Source organism: Haliotis rufescens, unplaced genomic scaffold (assembly GCF_023055435.1).
Source record: "Haliotis rufescens isolate VD_foot unplaced genomic scaffold, xgHalRufe1.0.p SCAF_8, whole genome shotgun sequence".
In the NCBI taxonomy this organism is placed as follows: domain Eukaryota; kingdom Metazoa; phylum Mollusca; class Gastropoda; order Lepetellida; family Haliotidae; genus Haliotis; species Haliotis rufescens.
Genome location: NW_025964372.1, coordinates 26,937,124 through 26,955,809, shown reverse-complemented (window position 1 = coordinate 26,955,809; position 18,686 = coordinate 26,937,124). Strand labels below are relative to the sequence as shown.

General features: G+C 37.8%; 1 protein-coding gene across 9 annotated transcripts in view; it reads left to right on the top strand.

The window, feature by feature from the left end:
* Window positions 1-18,686, top strand: part of LOC124143499 (uncharacterized protein PB18E9.04c-like) — a 58,432-nt gene that overhangs the window by 32,311 nt on the left and 7,435 nt on the right. For 4 of the 9 annotated variants that reach the window (XM_048389328.1, XM_048389336.1, XM_048389330.1 and 1 more), the window contains 10 exons: window positions 1,134-1,193; window positions 1,877-2,000; window positions 3,379-3,441; window positions 4,266-4,360; window positions 5,625-5,684; window positions 6,357-6,480; window positions 7,158-7,220; window positions 7,794-7,910; window positions 9,176-9,292; window positions 10,800-10,862. In XM_048389328.1, the coding sequence (XP_048245285.1) occupies window positions 1,134-1,193; window positions 1,877-2,000; window positions 3,379-3,441; window positions 4,266-4,360; window positions 5,625-5,684; window positions 6,357-6,480; window positions 7,158-7,220; window positions 7,794-7,910; window positions 9,176-9,292; window positions 10,800-10,862 (886 nt within the window). The remainder of the gene's footprint in view (window positions 1-1,133; window positions 1,194-1,876; window positions 2,001-3,378; window positions 3,442-4,265; window positions 4,361-5,624; window positions 5,685-6,356; window positions 6,481-7,157; window positions 7,221-7,793; window positions 7,911-9,175; window positions 9,293-10,799; window positions 10,863-18,686) is intronic. The other 5 variants (XM_048389331.1, XM_048389332.1, XM_048389334.1 and 2 more) reach the window with 5 other exon arrangements.

Sequence of the window (18,686 nt, the reverse complement as noted above, 5' to 3'; positions counted from 1 at the left end):
AAACGTTCCTGAGTTGAGCGTGAAATCAAACTGATGCATCTAAAGAATGTCCTCTAGCCTGTACTACGAACATTATACGTTTATAAAATAGGAAATTTACAGGTAAAGGACCGACCATGTAGCATTCTGGGCGTGCGGTGTTTTGTTAAAAAATTATGCTTTGATCAGTCAGCGCTCCATAATGTTTTTCTCCGAAAGGTGGAGCCAAACATTTTTTTGGAGAAACCACAATCCATTAATTTTCATATCATCCAGCTGATCATCCACGATTCGTCTCTGTGTAATACATGCATGTACAACAAACAAAATTAAAGTTTTCGGCATTTTAAATTAAACTGTCAAACCTTAATAAGTTTGTCACAACCGTTTCATTGATGATATCAGAATGCATTATGATGAACAATGCAGTGACGTGGATGTTGCTCTGTAACTCAAATTCTCAGTATGCCAACTTTAGGAAAATTGGAAAGCTATAATGTTTGCTTTAAAATATTATAGGTATTTTCTATGAGAGGCATGTAGAAGTTGGAGTACTAAGTTTGTTTGTTGGTTTGTTGTTTAACGCCGCACTCAGCAATATTCCAGCTATATAACGGCAGTCTGTAAATAATCGAGTCTGAACCAGACAATCCAGTACTAAGTAAGGATAAGGTATATGGATGAACAACTTCTTTATTCTAATTAGGAGAGACGTTTCGATGTAGCTTCTAACACTGTTATCGCTTGCTTGATAACGGTGTTAGAACCTACACCGAAACGTCGCTCCTAATTGTAATAAAGAAGTTGTTCATCCATATATCTTATATTATCCCTACTTATTATGGGTATTGTTGACAAAAAAGAAGATAAGTCTATGGCTGCTCGCTTCATCTTTGGGCGGTGCATGTTTCATGTCTACTTGCATTACAAGCTTTATCAACCAGATCCTTGTTCGATGAAGCGATCTAAGCGGTAAGACGATGGTAATTCTGTTTAAGGATGAGAGTTATGATAGTCGTACAGCTGATATCGCTTTGTGGAATGGAACCAAGATCAACTTCTGTTTTACTTCTAAAGCCTGTAGCTCAACTTACTTTTGCACTTTTACATCTATAATAAATCTTTGTTGGATCAGGGCATTTCGTTTGTTGCAGATCTGCCACCTCACAACGAATGGTAGTCATTTCACCGCTCAATGTGGTTACAGCGCAGATGTAGGTTGGATGAGTTTGTTTGTTTGTTTGTTTGTTTGTTTTGGGTTTTTTTGTTTAACGCCACACTCAACAATATGACAGTGGTCTATCAATAATAGAGTCTGAATCAGACAATCCAGTGATTGACAGAATCAATCGACACAGTTCGGATACGTTGACATGAATGAACCAAGTCAGGTAGCCTGACCACCTGATCCCGTTAATCGTCTCTTAAGAAAGAATGAGGTGTTTAAATTGATGAAATTATACTCAGTCAGGAGAAGCATGTATGTGTTAATGGAAGGAAACAACATATTCGATTAAATATGAGATTGTTGGCAGTACAGCTGACCGACATCTACTCTAGCACATCCCGCAGCTTAACACACCATGTCATGTTTGTTAAGAATTGACTTCAATGTCATTATTTGCCTTTAAGGAGGAATAAACGTAAAAACCGCTTCGCGAATATACCAAAAGTGTACACCCCAGTTTCTACGTCTATACCAAAACAAATGCAAGAAACATTTAAGTTACCTCTTTAAAAAAAAAAAGTAAAAAATAATAACTTACTTGGTTAGCCAATGAAATGCCATGGAAACACTTACGCCGATAAATGTTTTAAAAATGTCACTGGATTTTGGGATGAGGTCGAATGCTTGTTATATTTATGTATGCAATACTTTTGGTTTTCTTTCATTAAGTGTATTGAGAGGCTACCGGAAGCTAACGCGGCTGGGTGCGTAACAGATGACGAAAATGAAAGAAACTGTATTTTTTGCTGTGAAGATCGGGAATGTGTGAGTCAACACTTCAAAGTACATTTTGGTATGTCATATTCCTTGTACATAACTCATGGCTCGAAAGGCCATACGAAATGACTTCTTGGATTTTCATCCAATCTTGTCATCCGCTAAGGATTCACGTTTGAAAGCATTCAAAGTCATTTTCTTTTATTCTCTGGAAACATTCCGGATACGGTAAATCACACAAATGTGGTGCATTTGTAGTATTTAACATGTTAAATGTTAAATAAACGTAAGAATTCACCCAGCATTTAAAAAACAATCATTTGAATTTTTATTAAGGTGTCAAAACAGTATCCTCAAGTGAGGTGTCTGTTTGTTTGTTTCTTCGTTTGTTGTTTAACCCCGCAATCAGCAATAATCCAGCTGTGTGACGGCGGACTGTAAATAATTGAGTCTGGACCAGACAATTCAGTAATTGATATCATAAGCATCGATCCACACAATTGGGATCGATGACATGCATCAACCAAGTCAGCGAGCCTGACCACCCAATCCCGTTAGTCACTTTTCACGACAAGCATAGTCGTTTTTATGGCAAGGATGGGTTGCTGAAGACCTATTCTACCCCGGATCTTCACGGGTCTCAGGTTTCAATTAATGTACGTCAAAGTACATCATGACAGCTATACACAAAGTTGCAGAATGTATACAGTTATATATAAACCCAGAAACCCAGCAACCTTGATAGGACAAATTCCGATTTTGCATTAAGTGATGTAACAAGGGAGGTAATTGGCATCGTCCATTGTTTTATACAAAGAGTCAGGAAGACTGTGAAATATAAACTTTGATCGATTGATGCACGATTGAAAATTGAAGAAATAGTCTGAATATGTATCTCTATATATTTCTCGTGAGTGAGTTGCGGATATTCTGGCACCTGACGCAGACTTGAACTCTTTACATGGTGACTACTGCCACACGTTTTTTCAGGGTCACTTCGAACTTCAAGACCCGTGAAGATCCGGGGTAGAATAGGTCTTCAGCAACCCATGCTTGCTGTGAAAGGCGACAAACGGGATCGGGTGGTCAGGCTCGCTTACTTGGTTGATACATGTCATCGATCTCTATTACGTGGATCGATGCTCATGATATCAATCACTGGATTGTCTGGTCCAGACTCGATTATTTACAGATTGCCGTCATGTAGCTGGAATATTGCTGAGTGCGGCGTTAAACAACCAACCAAACAACCAACCACTTCGAACTTCAGTCTAGTTCATGGCTTCATATTTGGACTGTAACTATTAGTCCGCAAATTCAGAAGCATGTTGATGCGTGTTGTGTGGCCACTCCTGTAGTTTCTGGTTTTACATAAAATACGTACTTCCTTCAAACGAAGTTGGTATGATCCGGGTGAGCTACATAGAATACGACTCTCTTTTTTATTGATTTAGGCACCGACCACACCAACAACGCCCACCACACCTCTAAAAAAACAACGCAACATCCATCAACCGGTGAGTTGGTGTATATTCATACCCAATATTATCCGTTCTTCTGTACATGTGTTACGCAGTGAATTGGGTTAGACGCCACTAAACAGTATGGGTGACTATCGGGGTCATATTATCCATTGCAATAGTCAAAAAATACAATTGCGATACTGTTGAAATTGTAGTCATATACACATATAGTATGGTAAGTACCGTTTGAATCTCTGAAGTAGACTTCCTCGTATTTATTTAGAATATTCAGCACTATTCCAGCTCTATGACAGCAGTTTGTTTATAATCGAGTCTGGACCAGACAGTCCAGTGATTGACATCATGAGCATCGATCTATGCAACTGGCATACGATGACATGTAGCAACCAAGTCAGCGAGCCAGACATCCCGATCCTGTTAGTCTTCTCTCACGACACCACGAAGATCCGGGCTAGAATAGGTCTTCAGCAACCCATGCTTGCTGTACAAAGCGACTATGCTTGTCGTAAGAGGCGACTAACATGACTGGGTGGTCAGGCTCGCTGAATTGGTTGATGTATGCCATTTGCGTGGATCGATGCTCATGATGTCAATAATTGGATTGTCTGGTCCTGACTCGATTTTTTACAGATCGCCGTCATACAGCCCGAATATTTCTGAGTATAGCGTTAAACAACAAACAAAGAAAGAAATAATCGAGTCTGCACCGGACAATCTGGCGAATGATACTAAATAGCTTTTGGTGGACCAATGCTAACCTATAATCCCCATGGTGGTGACCAGAGATGGGGCATAATACCTTTCCTTGATCTTAACAGTTTATCCTTGTACTTTTTCTCTTGTCTTATTGTTTTCAGGACATAAAGCTCCTCTTGAATGCCCTCGTTGTGAGAACGTGCTGGATCCTCAAATCTGCATTGATCATTACCATGCCTGCCACGATGACCGTGATGTGAGTTGGATCAAATATGTTTAATAAAGCGACGAAGCTGCTGTTTTTTCTCCTCCAAATGATATCTATTGCTATTCGTGTCTGTATCCAATTGATAATAGCGTGGATAAATCATAATTAACACTCCTGTGTGTATTCCTCGTATACATAAAAACATCACTGAGATGAGCGTGAAATCATACTGATTCATCTAAAGAATGTCCTTTAGTCTGTACTACGAACATTATACGTTTATACTATAGGAAGTGTACATGTAAAGGACCGACCATGTAGCATTCTGGGCGTGCAGTGTTTTGCTAGAAAAAGATGCTTTGATCAGTCAGCGCTCCATAATGTTTTTTTCTCGGAAAGGTGGAGCCAAACATTTTGTTTTTGAGAAACCACAATACATGAATTTTCATATCATCCAGCTGACCATCCACGATTCGTGTCTGTGTAATATATGCATGTACAACTTAATTTTTATTTAAAGTTTTCGGCATTTTCAATAAAACTGTCAAACCTTAATACGTTTGTCACAACCGTTTCGTTGATTGATCAGAATGCACTATGATGAACAATGCAGTGACGTGGATGTTGCTCTGTAACTCAAATTCAAAGTTTGCCAATTTTAGGAAAATTGGAAATCTATAATGTTTGCTTTAATATATTATGTGTATTCTCTTTTAGAGGCATTTAGAAGTTGGAGTACTAAGTTTGTTCGTTTGTTTGTTGTTTAACGCCGCACTCAGCAATATTGCAGCTATATGACGTCGGTCTGTAAAATAATCGAGTCTGGACCAAACAGTCCAGTACTTAGTAAGGATAAGATATATGGATGAACTACTTCTTTATTATAATTAGGAGAGACGTTTCGGTGTAGCTTCTAACATTGTTATCGCTTGCTTGATAACGGTGTTAGAACCTACACTGAAACGTCGCTATCTTATATCTTATATTATCCTTACTTATTATGGGTATTGTTGACAAAAAAGAGTCTATAGCTACTCGCTTCATCTTTGGGCGGTGCATGTTTCATGTCTACTTGCATCACGAGCGTTTATTTATCAATCAGGTCCTCATTCGATGAAGCGATCTAAGCGGTAAGACGATCGTAATTCTGTTTAAGGATGAGAGTTATGACAGTCGTACAGCTGATATCGCTTTGTGGAATGGAACTAAGGTCAACATCTGTTTTACTTCTGAAACCTGTAGCTCAACTTACCTTTGCACTTTTACATCTATAATAAATCTTTGTTGGATCAGGGCATTTCATTTGTTGCAGATCTGCCACCTCAAAACGAATGGTAGTCATTTCACCGCTCAATGTGGTTACAGCGCAGATGTAGGTTGGATGAGTTTGTTTGTTTGTTTGTTTGTTTGTTTGTTTGTTGGTTGGTTTGTTTGTTTCTTGTTTAACGCCACACTCAACTATGTCCCAGCTATATGACAGTGGTCTATCAATAATCGAGCCTGAATCAGACAATCCAGTGACGCAGTTCGGCTAAGTTGACATGCATGAACCAAGTCACCTAGATCCCGTTTATCGTCTCTTACGAAAGAATAAGGCGTTTAAATGGATGGAACTATACTCAGTCAGGAGAAGCATGTATGTGTTAATGGAAGGAAACAACATATTCGATTAAATATGAGATTGTTGGCAGTACAGCTGACCGACATCTACTCTAGCACATCCCGCAGCCTAACACACCATGTTTAAGAATTGACTTCAATGTCATTCTTTGCCCTGAAGGTGGAATAAACGTAAAAACCGCTTCGCGAATATACCCAAAGTGTACACCCCAGTTTCTACGTATATACCTAAACAAATGCAAGAAACATTTAAGTTATCTCTTTAAAAAAAAAGGTAAAAAATAGTAACTTACTTGGTTAGCCAATCAATTGCCATGGAAACACTTACGCTGATAAATGTTTCAAACATGTCACTGGATTTTGAGATGTGGTCGAATGCTTGTTATATATATGTATGCAATACTCTTGGTTTTCTTTCATTAAGTGTATTGAGAGGCTACCGGAAGCTAACGCGGCTGGGTGCGTAACAGATGACGAAAATGAAAGAAACTGTAGTTTTTGCTGTGAAGATCGGGAATGTGTGAGTCAACACTTCAAAGTACATTTTGGTATGTCATATTCCTTGTACATAACTCATGGCTCGAAAGGCCATACGAAATGACTTCTTGGATTTTCAACCAATCTTGTCATCCGCTAAGCATCCAAAGTCATTATCAAAACAGTATCCTCAATTTAGGTTTCTAATTGATGTACGTCAATGTACATCAATGGACACAAAGTTACAGTATGTAAACAGTTATATATAAACCAAGAAACCCAGCAACCTTGATAGGACAAATTCCGATTTTGCATTAAGTGATGTAACAAGGGAGGTAATTGGCATCATCCATTGTGTTATACAAAGAGTCCGGAAGACTGTGAAATGTAAACTTTTATCGATGCATGCACTATTGATAATTGAAGAAATAGTCTAAATATGTCTCTCTATATATCTCTCGTGAGAGAGTTAGGAATATTCCGGAACCTGACGCAGACTTGAACTCTTTTCATAGAGACTACTGTCACATGTTGCTACAGCTTGCTTCGAAAATCAATCTTGTTCATGACTTCATATTTGGACATAAACTGTGACTACTTGTCCGCGATGTTCAGAAGCATGTTGATGCGTGTCCTGTGGCCACGACTGTTGCTTCTGGTTTTACATAAAATACGTCATTCCTTAAAACGAAGTTGGAATGATCCAGGTGAGCTACATAGAATACAACTCTCTTTTTTACTGATTTAGGCCCCGACTCCACCCACAACGCCAACCACACGGCTCCAACAACAACGCAATATCCATCAACTGGTGAGTTATATATATTCATACACAATATTGAACGTTCTTCTGTAAACAGGTTACTGTTGGAATTGTGTTAGACGCCGCCAAACAGTAGGGGTGACTATCGGGGTCATATTAGCGATTGCAATAGTCAGAAATACTATTGCAATACTGTTTAAATGGTAGTCATTTAGTATGATGAGTACCATTTGGTTCCTCCAAAGCAGACCTCGCATTTTAAAAGAATATTCAGCAATATTCCAGATGTATGACTGCACTCTGTTTATAATCGACCCTGGACCAGACAGTCTAGTGATTGACATCATGAGCATCGATCTATGTAATTGGGATAAGAATACATTTGTCAACGAGCCAGACCAAACGATCCTGTTAGTCGCCTCTTACGACAAGCTTGAGTTTCGGAAGACAAATTCGGTTAGTCTCTGAGAACATTCAGATTTGAAGAAGTACCGGACTCTGAACGATTAGCTGTCGTTTCAGTTGATAAGTCGTTCAAACGTCACGCAACTTTATTTGACTGTTGAAACTCAGCTCGGATTACCTGATCACACATCCAATGTTCGTGTTTTATTGTTTCAGCATCTCCATGTAAAGACAACTACAATCTGTGCGCACCCGATATATGCCATCATCCAGATATATATAAGCTTTGCCCGATGACTTGTGGTGCGTGTACACCCTCTGCAACACAGACAGGTACTATTGTTCAGGTATTCATCCCGGGGAGTTGAGAATGCTACTGGAGTGCACACTGGTCCGTAAACCAGGTTAATACCTGGCGTGCTTAGACAACAAACAAACACTTACTTCTTGTATACACATTGTGTGGGTGGTGCTACCGGTAGGGCAGGACATAACCTTTTTAGGAGACACCTGGTGTCATCACAGATTTTCAATGATCCATGAATATATAGTTTGCATTGTCTGACTGAAGTAATAAATATTGAAAAGTGAACATATTAACTAATCCATATTAGGAAATCTGTTCATTTCAATGCACGTCAATATCCTGAGGGTGCAAAGAAAGAGGCTATCATCAAAGGAGACATTAGGTACACCCTGCGGTAATTGATCATATCCTTCTTTAGCCATCTCTGCATAAATGGGACGAAAAATGCAACTGTTGTGTATACTTGCATTGCAGTCATTAGTTTTTCTTTACAAGACAACAGGTCTGACAAAATTGTATTTGTATCTGACCTCAAGAAGATTTATCCCACCTCAATTACTATTAAATATATTTTGAAACGAATCATCTCTGTTAGCACTCTCACTCCATGCACATGTTATTTTCCTCTCGCTGTAAACAACCCACTTTTTAATTTCCTAGTTCTATTTGAACCTTCGAGTTCTGCTTGTGTTTTAATAAGCGCCTGGTTTATCATTTCCGGCGTCAGATGTTCACATTTGTCAGGTTCCCCCGGTTTTGTATCATCACTATACATAAGCGACAGCATTTTAACTGTTAACATGTACTGTCAAAACGAATTGTTGCACATACATAGTCGTAGTCAGAAATACTATTGCAATACTGTTTAAATGGTAGTAATTTAGTATGATGAGTACCATTTGGTTCCTCCAAAGCAGACCTCGCATTTTAAAAGAATATTCAGCAATATTCCAGATGTATGACTGCACTCTGTTTATAATCGACCCTGGACCAGACAGTCTAGTGATTGACATCATGAGCATCGATCTATGTAATTGGGATAAGAATACATTTGTCAACGAGCCAGACCAAACGATCCTGTTTGTCGCCTCTTACGACAAGCTTGAGTTTCGGAAGACAAATTCGCTTAGTCTCTGAGAACATTCAGATTTGAAGAAGTACCGAACTCTGAACGATTAGCTGTCGTTTCAGTTGATAAAGTCGTTCAAACGTCACGCAACTTTATTTGACTGTTGAAACTCAGTTCGGATTACCTGATCACACATCCAATGTTCGTGTTTTATTGTTTCAGCATCTCCGTGTAAAGACAACTACGATCTGTGCGCACCCGATATATGCCATCATCCAGATATATATAAGCTTTGCCCGATGACTTGTGGTGCGTGTACACCCTCTGCAACACAGACAGGTACTATTGTTCAGGTATTCATCCCGGGGAGTTGAGAATGCTACTGTAGAGCACACTGGTCCGTAAACCAGGTTAATACCTGGCGGGCTTAGACAACAAACATACACTTACTTTGTGTATACAAATTGTGTGGGTGATGCTACCGGTAGGGCAGGACATAACCTTTTTAGGAGACACCTGGTGTCATCACAGATTTTCAATGATCCATGAATATATAATTTGCATTGTCCGACTGAAGTAATTATAAACATTGAAAAGTGAACATATTAACTAATCCATATTAGAAAATCTGTTTATTTCAATGCACGTCAATATCCTGGGGGTGCAAAAAAGGAGGCTATCATCAAAGGAGACATTAGGTACAACCTGGGGTAATTGATCATATCCTTCTTTAGCCATCTCTTTAGAAAGGTGGCGAAAAACGCAACTTTTGTGTGTCACTGCATTGCAGTCATTAGTTTTTCTTTACAAGACAATAGGTCTGACAATATTGTATTTTTATCTGACCTCAAGAAGATTTATCCCACCTCAATTACTATTAAATATATTTTGAAACGAATCATCTCTGTTAGCACTCTCACTCCATGCACATGTTATTTTCCTCTCGCTGTAATCAAGCCACTTGCGTTTAATTTCCTAGTTCGATTTGAACCTTCGAGTTCTGCTTGTGTTTTAATAAGCGCCGCGTTCATCGTTTCCGGCGTCAGATTTTCATATTTGTCAGGTTCCCTCGGTTTTGCGTCATCACTATACATTAGCGACAGCATTTTAACTGTTAATATGTACTGTCAAAACGAATTTGTACACATAGGTGTTCATTGGTCAGATTTCTAGTTTAACTATATGTAATATGGAACGATAATTACAGACTCAAATGTTTAATTGATTCAGTTTAGATTTAGCAAACACCTTATAAAAATACTATTGTAAATTACACCTTAACATCATATATTGTACATAGCCAAATCCATAAGAAGAGATGGAAAGTCTTTAATAAGTGGAATATGTCTGCTTTTTTCCGTATTCAAATCCTGTTCACACTGAAACCCAGCAGTCTTAATATGACAAATTCCGATTTTGCATGAAGTGATGTAACAAGGGAGGTAATTGGCATCATCCATTGTGTTATACAAAGAGTCAGGAAGACTGTGAAATGTAAACTTTTATAGATGCATGCATGATTAAAATTTGAAGAAATAGTCTAAATATGTCTCTCTATATATCACTTGTGAGAGAGTTAGGAATATTCTGGGACCTGACGCAGACGTGAGCTCTTTACAGACTACTATCACACGTTCTTACAGCGTCACTTCGAAATTTAATCTAGTTCATGACTTCTTATTTGGACATAAACTGTGACTATGTGTCCGCGATGCTCACATGCATTGTGATGGGTGGCCTCTGCTGTTGCTTATGATTTAACATTAAATATGTCCTACCTTCAAACGAAATTGGAATGATCCAGGTGAGCTGTATAAAAAAGCACTTCTCCGTTTGACTGATTTAGGCACCGACCACACCCAGAACGCCCACCTCACGGCTTCAACAACAACCCAATATCCATCAACCAGTGACACTGCAAACACGAAAACGTCGTTTTTTTCCGTATATGGTCATTGGACGGAAAAACGACTAAAAATTCATTAAAATTGATTAATTGGCGAGCGTCTAGAAAGTGTCCGGAAAAGGGTCGAGTTTTTCAAGCGTAAAATGGACGGAAAAACGATGCTTTTTGCCCCGCCTTGTACAACTGTTAACGGCCAATGAGATGGCTCTGGTCCCCCTGACGCACGTGATGCCTAAGGCTTCCTTTCGGAAGCATTAGGTTTCGTATTTCTGGCATGCCTTGCTCTAGTATCTGTCGCGCGTAGTGGAGCGAGATTTGCTGATAAGCCAATTTTAGGACACGTAACATGTTAAAGGAATTCAGACACGCGCCAAGAAGTCAAACCAAACCATGTTACCAAGTTTATTCTGATAACATATCCCTCCGCTTACACAGTTACCTCTATCGGATAATGGGTTGTGTTTCATTTGGTTATAACAGTAACTATTTATTTATGTGAAGTTTACAAGATATACGGCTTTTCCATTGGACGAGAGGTCGGTCACATGACGTTTTTCACGTGACTATATTCTTGAAATGACATAAACACTGACCACTTCCACATTTCTGGGGAAATCCCTGGGAATTTCCTGGTACATGTACGAATTCATACAGAAGCGTTGTTTCTCGTCATTTAGACCCTTTAGTTTTGAACTTAGCGTCCTAGCTTACTCTGGGATAAGTCAGAGAGTTTGGTTGCATAGCCCGTTTAAGGATACCCTCGCTACAACCCATCCTAGAGAAATAAAAACGAAAAAAACCAAAACATCCAAACTATCGTAGTGACAATCTACAGCAATCTATGAGTTTATCTTAGTATCTATTTGACACATCTTTACAATCACCTTTCAATGATCGGCCAATTGATCAGTGATGACAAAGGCTTGAAATAACCACAGGTTTATTAACCACTTCGGAAATATCTCCCGTCACGTTTATCGTGTCGGCCATTTTGACGTATTGTACTTGATGTAAATGTATTACGATGCTCTGTCATTGTGACTGACTTACTGAGGCAATTCTGTAACAGATCTTCTCATCTACTGAGGATATTGTTTGGAATTCATTTCTTATAAACAGACTAAAAGGGATGTTCCTCGCTTTTGGGGGAAATATTTTATTCCGGGATGGCCTATTAAAGCTAGTAGTAAGTGAAGGCACCATGCGTGTATATGATCGGTTATTATATGTGTTTAAATTACTGTTTTGGGCGTTAATAAAATACACTGACGCAAGTATATTCTAATCAAATCAATTGGATAATTGAAACAGCCTGGTTCCCCGGGTATGCTGCGCTGGCGCTACACTGACCCAGGCAATGACTGCACAATGGCCGCCTCCACGAGACGAACAAACATGGCGGACACGCCATGTATTTACTATAGAAAAACGCTAGAACGGGTGGTTAAATATTTTTCTTAGCATTTTCATGAATGCTCTTGCAATGTATATGTCAAGAGAATAACGTCCGTTGTTACTTTTAGTGAAGGAAAACATTATTTAAGCTGTTTCGAGACTCGAAAGTGTTTGTCACATCGGTGAAATTTAAACAATGACACACACCACATTTTCAACAGTGATATGTGCGTTAATATTTCGTGTCAGCTCACTGTTATCACGAAATCGTATACATGATACGATCTCCATTTTGTAAATTTGATGAAGTAAATATCGCCGATTATGCCCCGTATTTTACCATTGTGAAATGGTGGTTTAGCGGAATTATTGAACGCCCAGTATCCTTAACAATCGTGTTTAATGATAGGGTCTGTCATTGGTTCCGATATTTGGCCTCTGGATTTTATTCACATGAAAATCCATTTATTTGACATTTGTTTTCTTATTACACAATGAAATAAATCATAAATATAACTAATAATTTTGGAATCGTATTGGATTAATTAGTTCTTGTTAAAATATCGGGTCTGAATGGGATAATAATAAAGAATATGATCATAATTAATTTAGTACAGTGGCATACACATCCATGAGTATTCTATATGATGCAATATAGCCACTGGGGAATCCGTGTACAGAACAACTTAAAGAAATGTGCATACCATCATTATTGAAAAATAGTTATGATTATAATTACCATGTTAGATGAAATATCTGTGTACGAAATTATCTACCAATAAACGACTCAATAAAAGAAGTTAAGTTACATTATTGTTCAAGCAAAGGACAAAAACCCAGCATGATCATAAAGGACCACTCGCTAATTAGCTTCTTGTTTACTTAAGAGCAGAGTTGGCCATGTTAGATGATATAACCAAAATCCAGGCGCTCCGGCGGGGGACTAACTGGTCTTGGTATTGTGTGGTATGAGCTGTGACGTAGACCCAAGAGAATAATGTTAAAAATGAGACCAACTCAAGTCTATAATGATTGGGAAAGTCTAGATTTCAACAGCTCTAGTCTGAAATTAAGAATTGTTCTGTGCTCCTTTTTAATTGCATTATTTTCATTTTGTAGACATGGATAGACCAACCAGGAAAGAAATTGATGGAATATTAATATCACATGTTACCACTGTTTCAGTCAAATTCATCACATAATAATATATTAGTATTTAATATTACGACATTTGATTATTAGGGCATGATCATGTACATGTTCACTGTAGTAATGTACATACTAGTCAACTTGATTATATTTTTATTATAGTGTAGCGCGGCATCAACGATTACTATATCATCCTCACTTTTCATTGATGTATTGACATCGAACAATGGACGACAATTCGAAAGTCTTATTTGAGCTATAAATAGCTTCAATAGGGACAGTGCCGATGTCAGTACAATTTTCGCAGTTAAAAATATGCATCTACAAAATATAATCTGAAGCAGCCAAGAACAATATTTTTTATTAACGCTTACTTTCATGGATATAATTGAGGCAATCTAGTCTTAATAAATAGTTCTAGACTTGAGTTGGATTCCTTTTAAATTTATTCTCTATGGACTTGGAGACGTACAAGAGCGACAGTATCGCATGGAGAACTGGAGAACTGGGTCAGTGTAATCGGATATGTTGTGGAGTTTCGGGTTTGGGCTGTTTGCTGAATAGGGCTCACGAACATGGGCACAATGTAGAGATTAAACCATTAGCACCTCTGTTCATATAAGATATGTTATTGTGATTTGAAATCTCTTTTGAACAATTGCGAGTTATTGTATACTCTGTATTCTTTCGTTATGGTAGAATATTTATTTTTTCTATGCTGCTTGTTGAATTATCCACAAATAATGAGAACTACAACGTAAACCTCTCTCTGGAGATATACAATAATACTACTGAAGGGCAATCTGACTACTCGACTCATATTTCTTTCTTAAATACTGTCCGTTACAGGAATTCTCATCATTATATTATACTTTGTATAGTTTAAAAGTCAAATAATGGCAAATTGTGTATCTTTCTACATTTTGAATTCATTATAATTTCTGCAATAAAACCTTAACATCAGATAGTGATATAAACGAATATGATCAATACTGTGATAAATGAATGATTAATTTCGTATTATGAATTAAATAAACTGAAATATGATAGTAAAAACAAATTATTTTAATCTGTTCGTGTGAGAAGGTAACGAGAGATCTAGGCAACTCACTAACGTAACCATTTGTGAAAAAATCAAATATTCAAAGTTTAGGGGTTTGAACATGTACATTGAATGACAGACAAGAAAGCAACGCAATAATTAAATCATGAATCAAATTATGTTTTAAATATAACAGAATATATAGAAAATATAAGTTTAATTTCTCATTGTTGGAAGGAGTTTAATAATAGTTTCTGTTTGAGTGTTTGTTGTTAAACGCCGCACTCAGCAATATACCAGCTATATGACGGTGGTTCGTCAATAATCCAGTCTGGACCAGACAATCCAGTTATCATCATCAAGAGCACCGATCTACGCAATTCGGATACGATGACATGCATCAACCAAGTCAGCGAACCTGACCACCCGATAATGTAAGTCGCCTTTGTACAAGCATGGGTTGTTGAAGGCCTATTCAAACCCCGATCTTCACGGGTATTTTTTTTAAAAAAAAGGTACAATGAAATTATGTATATGTCCATAATAAGTGTGTATAAGTAGATGGATAATATATCCATTCACGGCAATTAGATGGGTTAGACTGCAAATGGTTCAATGATGGGTTCTGTTACAAGTCCATGTTTCAAGACGTGAGGTACAACTGTCCAAAAGATCCCATGCATGTCTATATATCTTCAGACAGACTCTCCATGTTCCTATCGATATGTGTCAAAATACAAATGAATTAAACATTACAGCACTGGTGAATAGGTTATATGCGCATGTCAGCGTCGATCCTACAAAATCCTTTTTGCGCAAAATACATATATACTGATGAATTAACGTAGTAATACTGCGCAAATATATGTCCAGTTGTATGTACATCAGTATCATCTCGTGATCTTTATTCGTGCTTTAAACTTTTTTTCTACAGGAGATCATGGGGTGTTACATCACACCAGAAAGCCAGTTCCAAATTCAAGTCATTATTTCATGGTCCGTCTTGTATGTTGGAAACCAATATCGCAATATGGCTGAATATTGTTAAACGTTGTATTATCCCGATTACTCACATAATTATTCCATTTTCTTCATGCACGTTCTACAATCATCTACGAACACTATCTATAAGGAGGTATATCTATATTCATCCAAATGTCCATACATATATGTCCAGATATATATGTATAAAACAAGTCTTTCTTAAAAGGTAAATGCTAAGCATTTCCTCTGTATGTATTTATATATGTAAATATCGTTTTAATGTCAACGCTGATGTAGTGAACGTACCACAGATCTGATGCTAGAATAACATCTAATCTCTGAAAGGAACATATTTGACAGAAAAAAACAAAACAAAACAAAAGTTATAAAATATAATAAAAAGGAGCCGAGAGACCTTCTTCTTTTTGCCAAATATTGGGCTGTATTGGACATATTTGTTTCGGGGTCTGTATGACAGACAAACCTGATGCTTTAAAGTATAAAGATAAGCAAGTACAGCTGTTGTATATATTCAAATATGTTCATGATAACCCAACCTTGAAAAATATTGAAAGATGAGTGGTAACTATTTATGTCATTATTTCAAATTAGAATGATAACACATCAGGAAAGCATGGCTCTTGGTCATATTCTCACAATTTTCTCGTCGATTATCTGTACCTTTTCTCCCAATACCGATTGCCATTTCGCTCTCACTTTCGGATGCGATTGTTCGGGCAGCCTTTATCTACCTTCCCCAGCTACATCTATTGGAAACAACACACTAGATACATACCTCACCAAAATAAGGTCAAATTTTTGACGTTTTCAAGTTGCGAGTGCATGTTCGAATCTCCATAAATGACGTCATGATAGAAAAATGTTTTATCGTGAAATAAATATCGCTTCCTTCTTTGTTCTTTGTGATTTATCGCGTAGCTATCTTATATCATCAAATGCCAATTTATAATTGCTTTATCATGACGTATCCGTGTCATGTAGCAATAACATACACAAATATCGTTGACTTCGACGTTGAATAGTGTCATGAAATCTGATTATCCTCTTGTGTGCAATATTTCTGGTTGATAAATCTAACATATTCTTACTTTAAGAATAACGACTATACATTATTATATATCCCTTATCAGGTCTCTGTAACATTTGCAAAATGATACAAATATAAAAATACAACTGAACCTAAATGTAATGTTTTAATATCCTTACGTTGCTGAGTGCAGCATTTAACAACAAACAAACAAAACATAATATATTTAAGAATTATGTTAACAATTCCGATGCTAAAAATTGTTATGGTATCCACAAAATAAGTAGGATCCGATTTTTTCCGTTTTTGTTGAAATAAAACTGAAGAATATTTGCTGTTTACATATCAAAGTTTGCCAAATTGTAACCAAATGTTTGCCCACAGCAAGGCTACGTATCCCCAACATATTGTGATAGGCACAGTATCACTAGACTGAGGGAGGGCGGTATTCCTGCTTGTGGGTCACCTGCTTGGCAATATGGGACGGGAAAACTGCAGGGGGTGAGGGCAGTTAAGTTGATGGTACAAACAGATAAGAGAGATCATTTTACAAATGTGAAACCTCAGTCCACAAAGGAAGAGGCGAAAACTGAAACTTGGTGAGGTTTACCGAACAAAGGCAGTTATTTCTAGTTTCTTACTGACTCTCGAAGATATATTTAATAAAACAATTAATGTGTGTGTGTGTTTGTGTGTGTGTGTGTTTGTGTGTGTGTGTTTGTGTGTGTGTGTTTGTGTGTGTGTGTGTGTATGTGTGTGTGTGTGTGTGTGTGTGTGTGTGTGTGTGTGTGTGTGTGTGTGTGTGTGTGTGTGTGTGTGTGTGTGTGAGGTAGAAGAAGAATTGTACACCATAAAAATGGCTACGTATGTAGTTGGGGTAGATATGTTGAATGCCCGGCCAGTATGACCTTTGAGCCACTACAGTTTCAGTCATTAAAATGCGTTAAACAGTATTTGAGGGAAAGAAAACCTATAAGTGAGTGAAACAAAAGACCTCAGTACAGGCACACCCAGTCCCCCAACCCCAAGTCTGCATACCTGCCACATCCTCAACCACTTAACTTACTCACACAATCATCTTACAACATGTTCGCCAACCCTCGTATCACAACGCACGCACGCACACACACACACACACACACACACACACACACACACACACACACACACACACACACACACACACACACACACACACATCACATTCTTCTTTCCCCACCATTATGTCTACGTCAGCCATCATGGATCCATGCGCATGCTTTCATACATAATCCATCCTCCCACCATTCACCAACATCCATCGAACTATAACTATATCCGCCCTCATGTATCGGTATTCGTGCTTTCATACATACATACACCCCCCTACCATTCCCCTACATCCATCGCAGTATAACTATGACTATAACCGCCTTCGTGCATCCGCACTTATGTTCACATTGCATTGCATATGCATCGAATTACACGTTTAACATATCGTAAATATTTTACAACATGTACAAATTATATATCAGCAAACAGAGATTATTATAACGCAATAGATTTCATCCGTCAAAACATCACAGAAAGAGGGGCAGCCTGGAATTTTACAATGGCATCTGAATGCACTAAGACGTTCAACTGGTCAGGAGGTGAGAGTTGCGGAAGATTACGGTAAACTTCAGTTACAGATCTCCATAACGAATATCTAAAGTATGAATAAAGATCACAGCTTGCTGTGACGTCTACTTCATGCCTGCAGAATTAGCAATGTCCTTAGCTCTAAATTGTATGTCTAAATGCTTATGTAGACAAAGACCCAAATGTATATAGGCATGACCATATTATATTCTACGCAAATATCACCACATTTAAAAACAAAGCTAGATTGAGTCTTTGAAGGGCATTAAGAACTGATACACACAAGGAAAAATATTTATGGATGTCAACGGAGGAACACTGCGTTTCGGAATATATATACTTTCTCCTTCATCAGGTGCATATTATTAAATGCTATGAGGCAGAGAACATATATTTGTACCTGTAAGAACAACAAACTTAAAAAGATAGCAAAGAAGGGAACGCAACAAGGGAAGCCAACAGATAACTGGCATGGCGCTGATTACCCCGCCTCCCGTTTGCCCATTGTCCATTTCCCATTACCAATCATTCATTAGTTAAGTTTTGGCTTTAATTTGTCCATTGATAATCAACCATCAACGTCTATTAT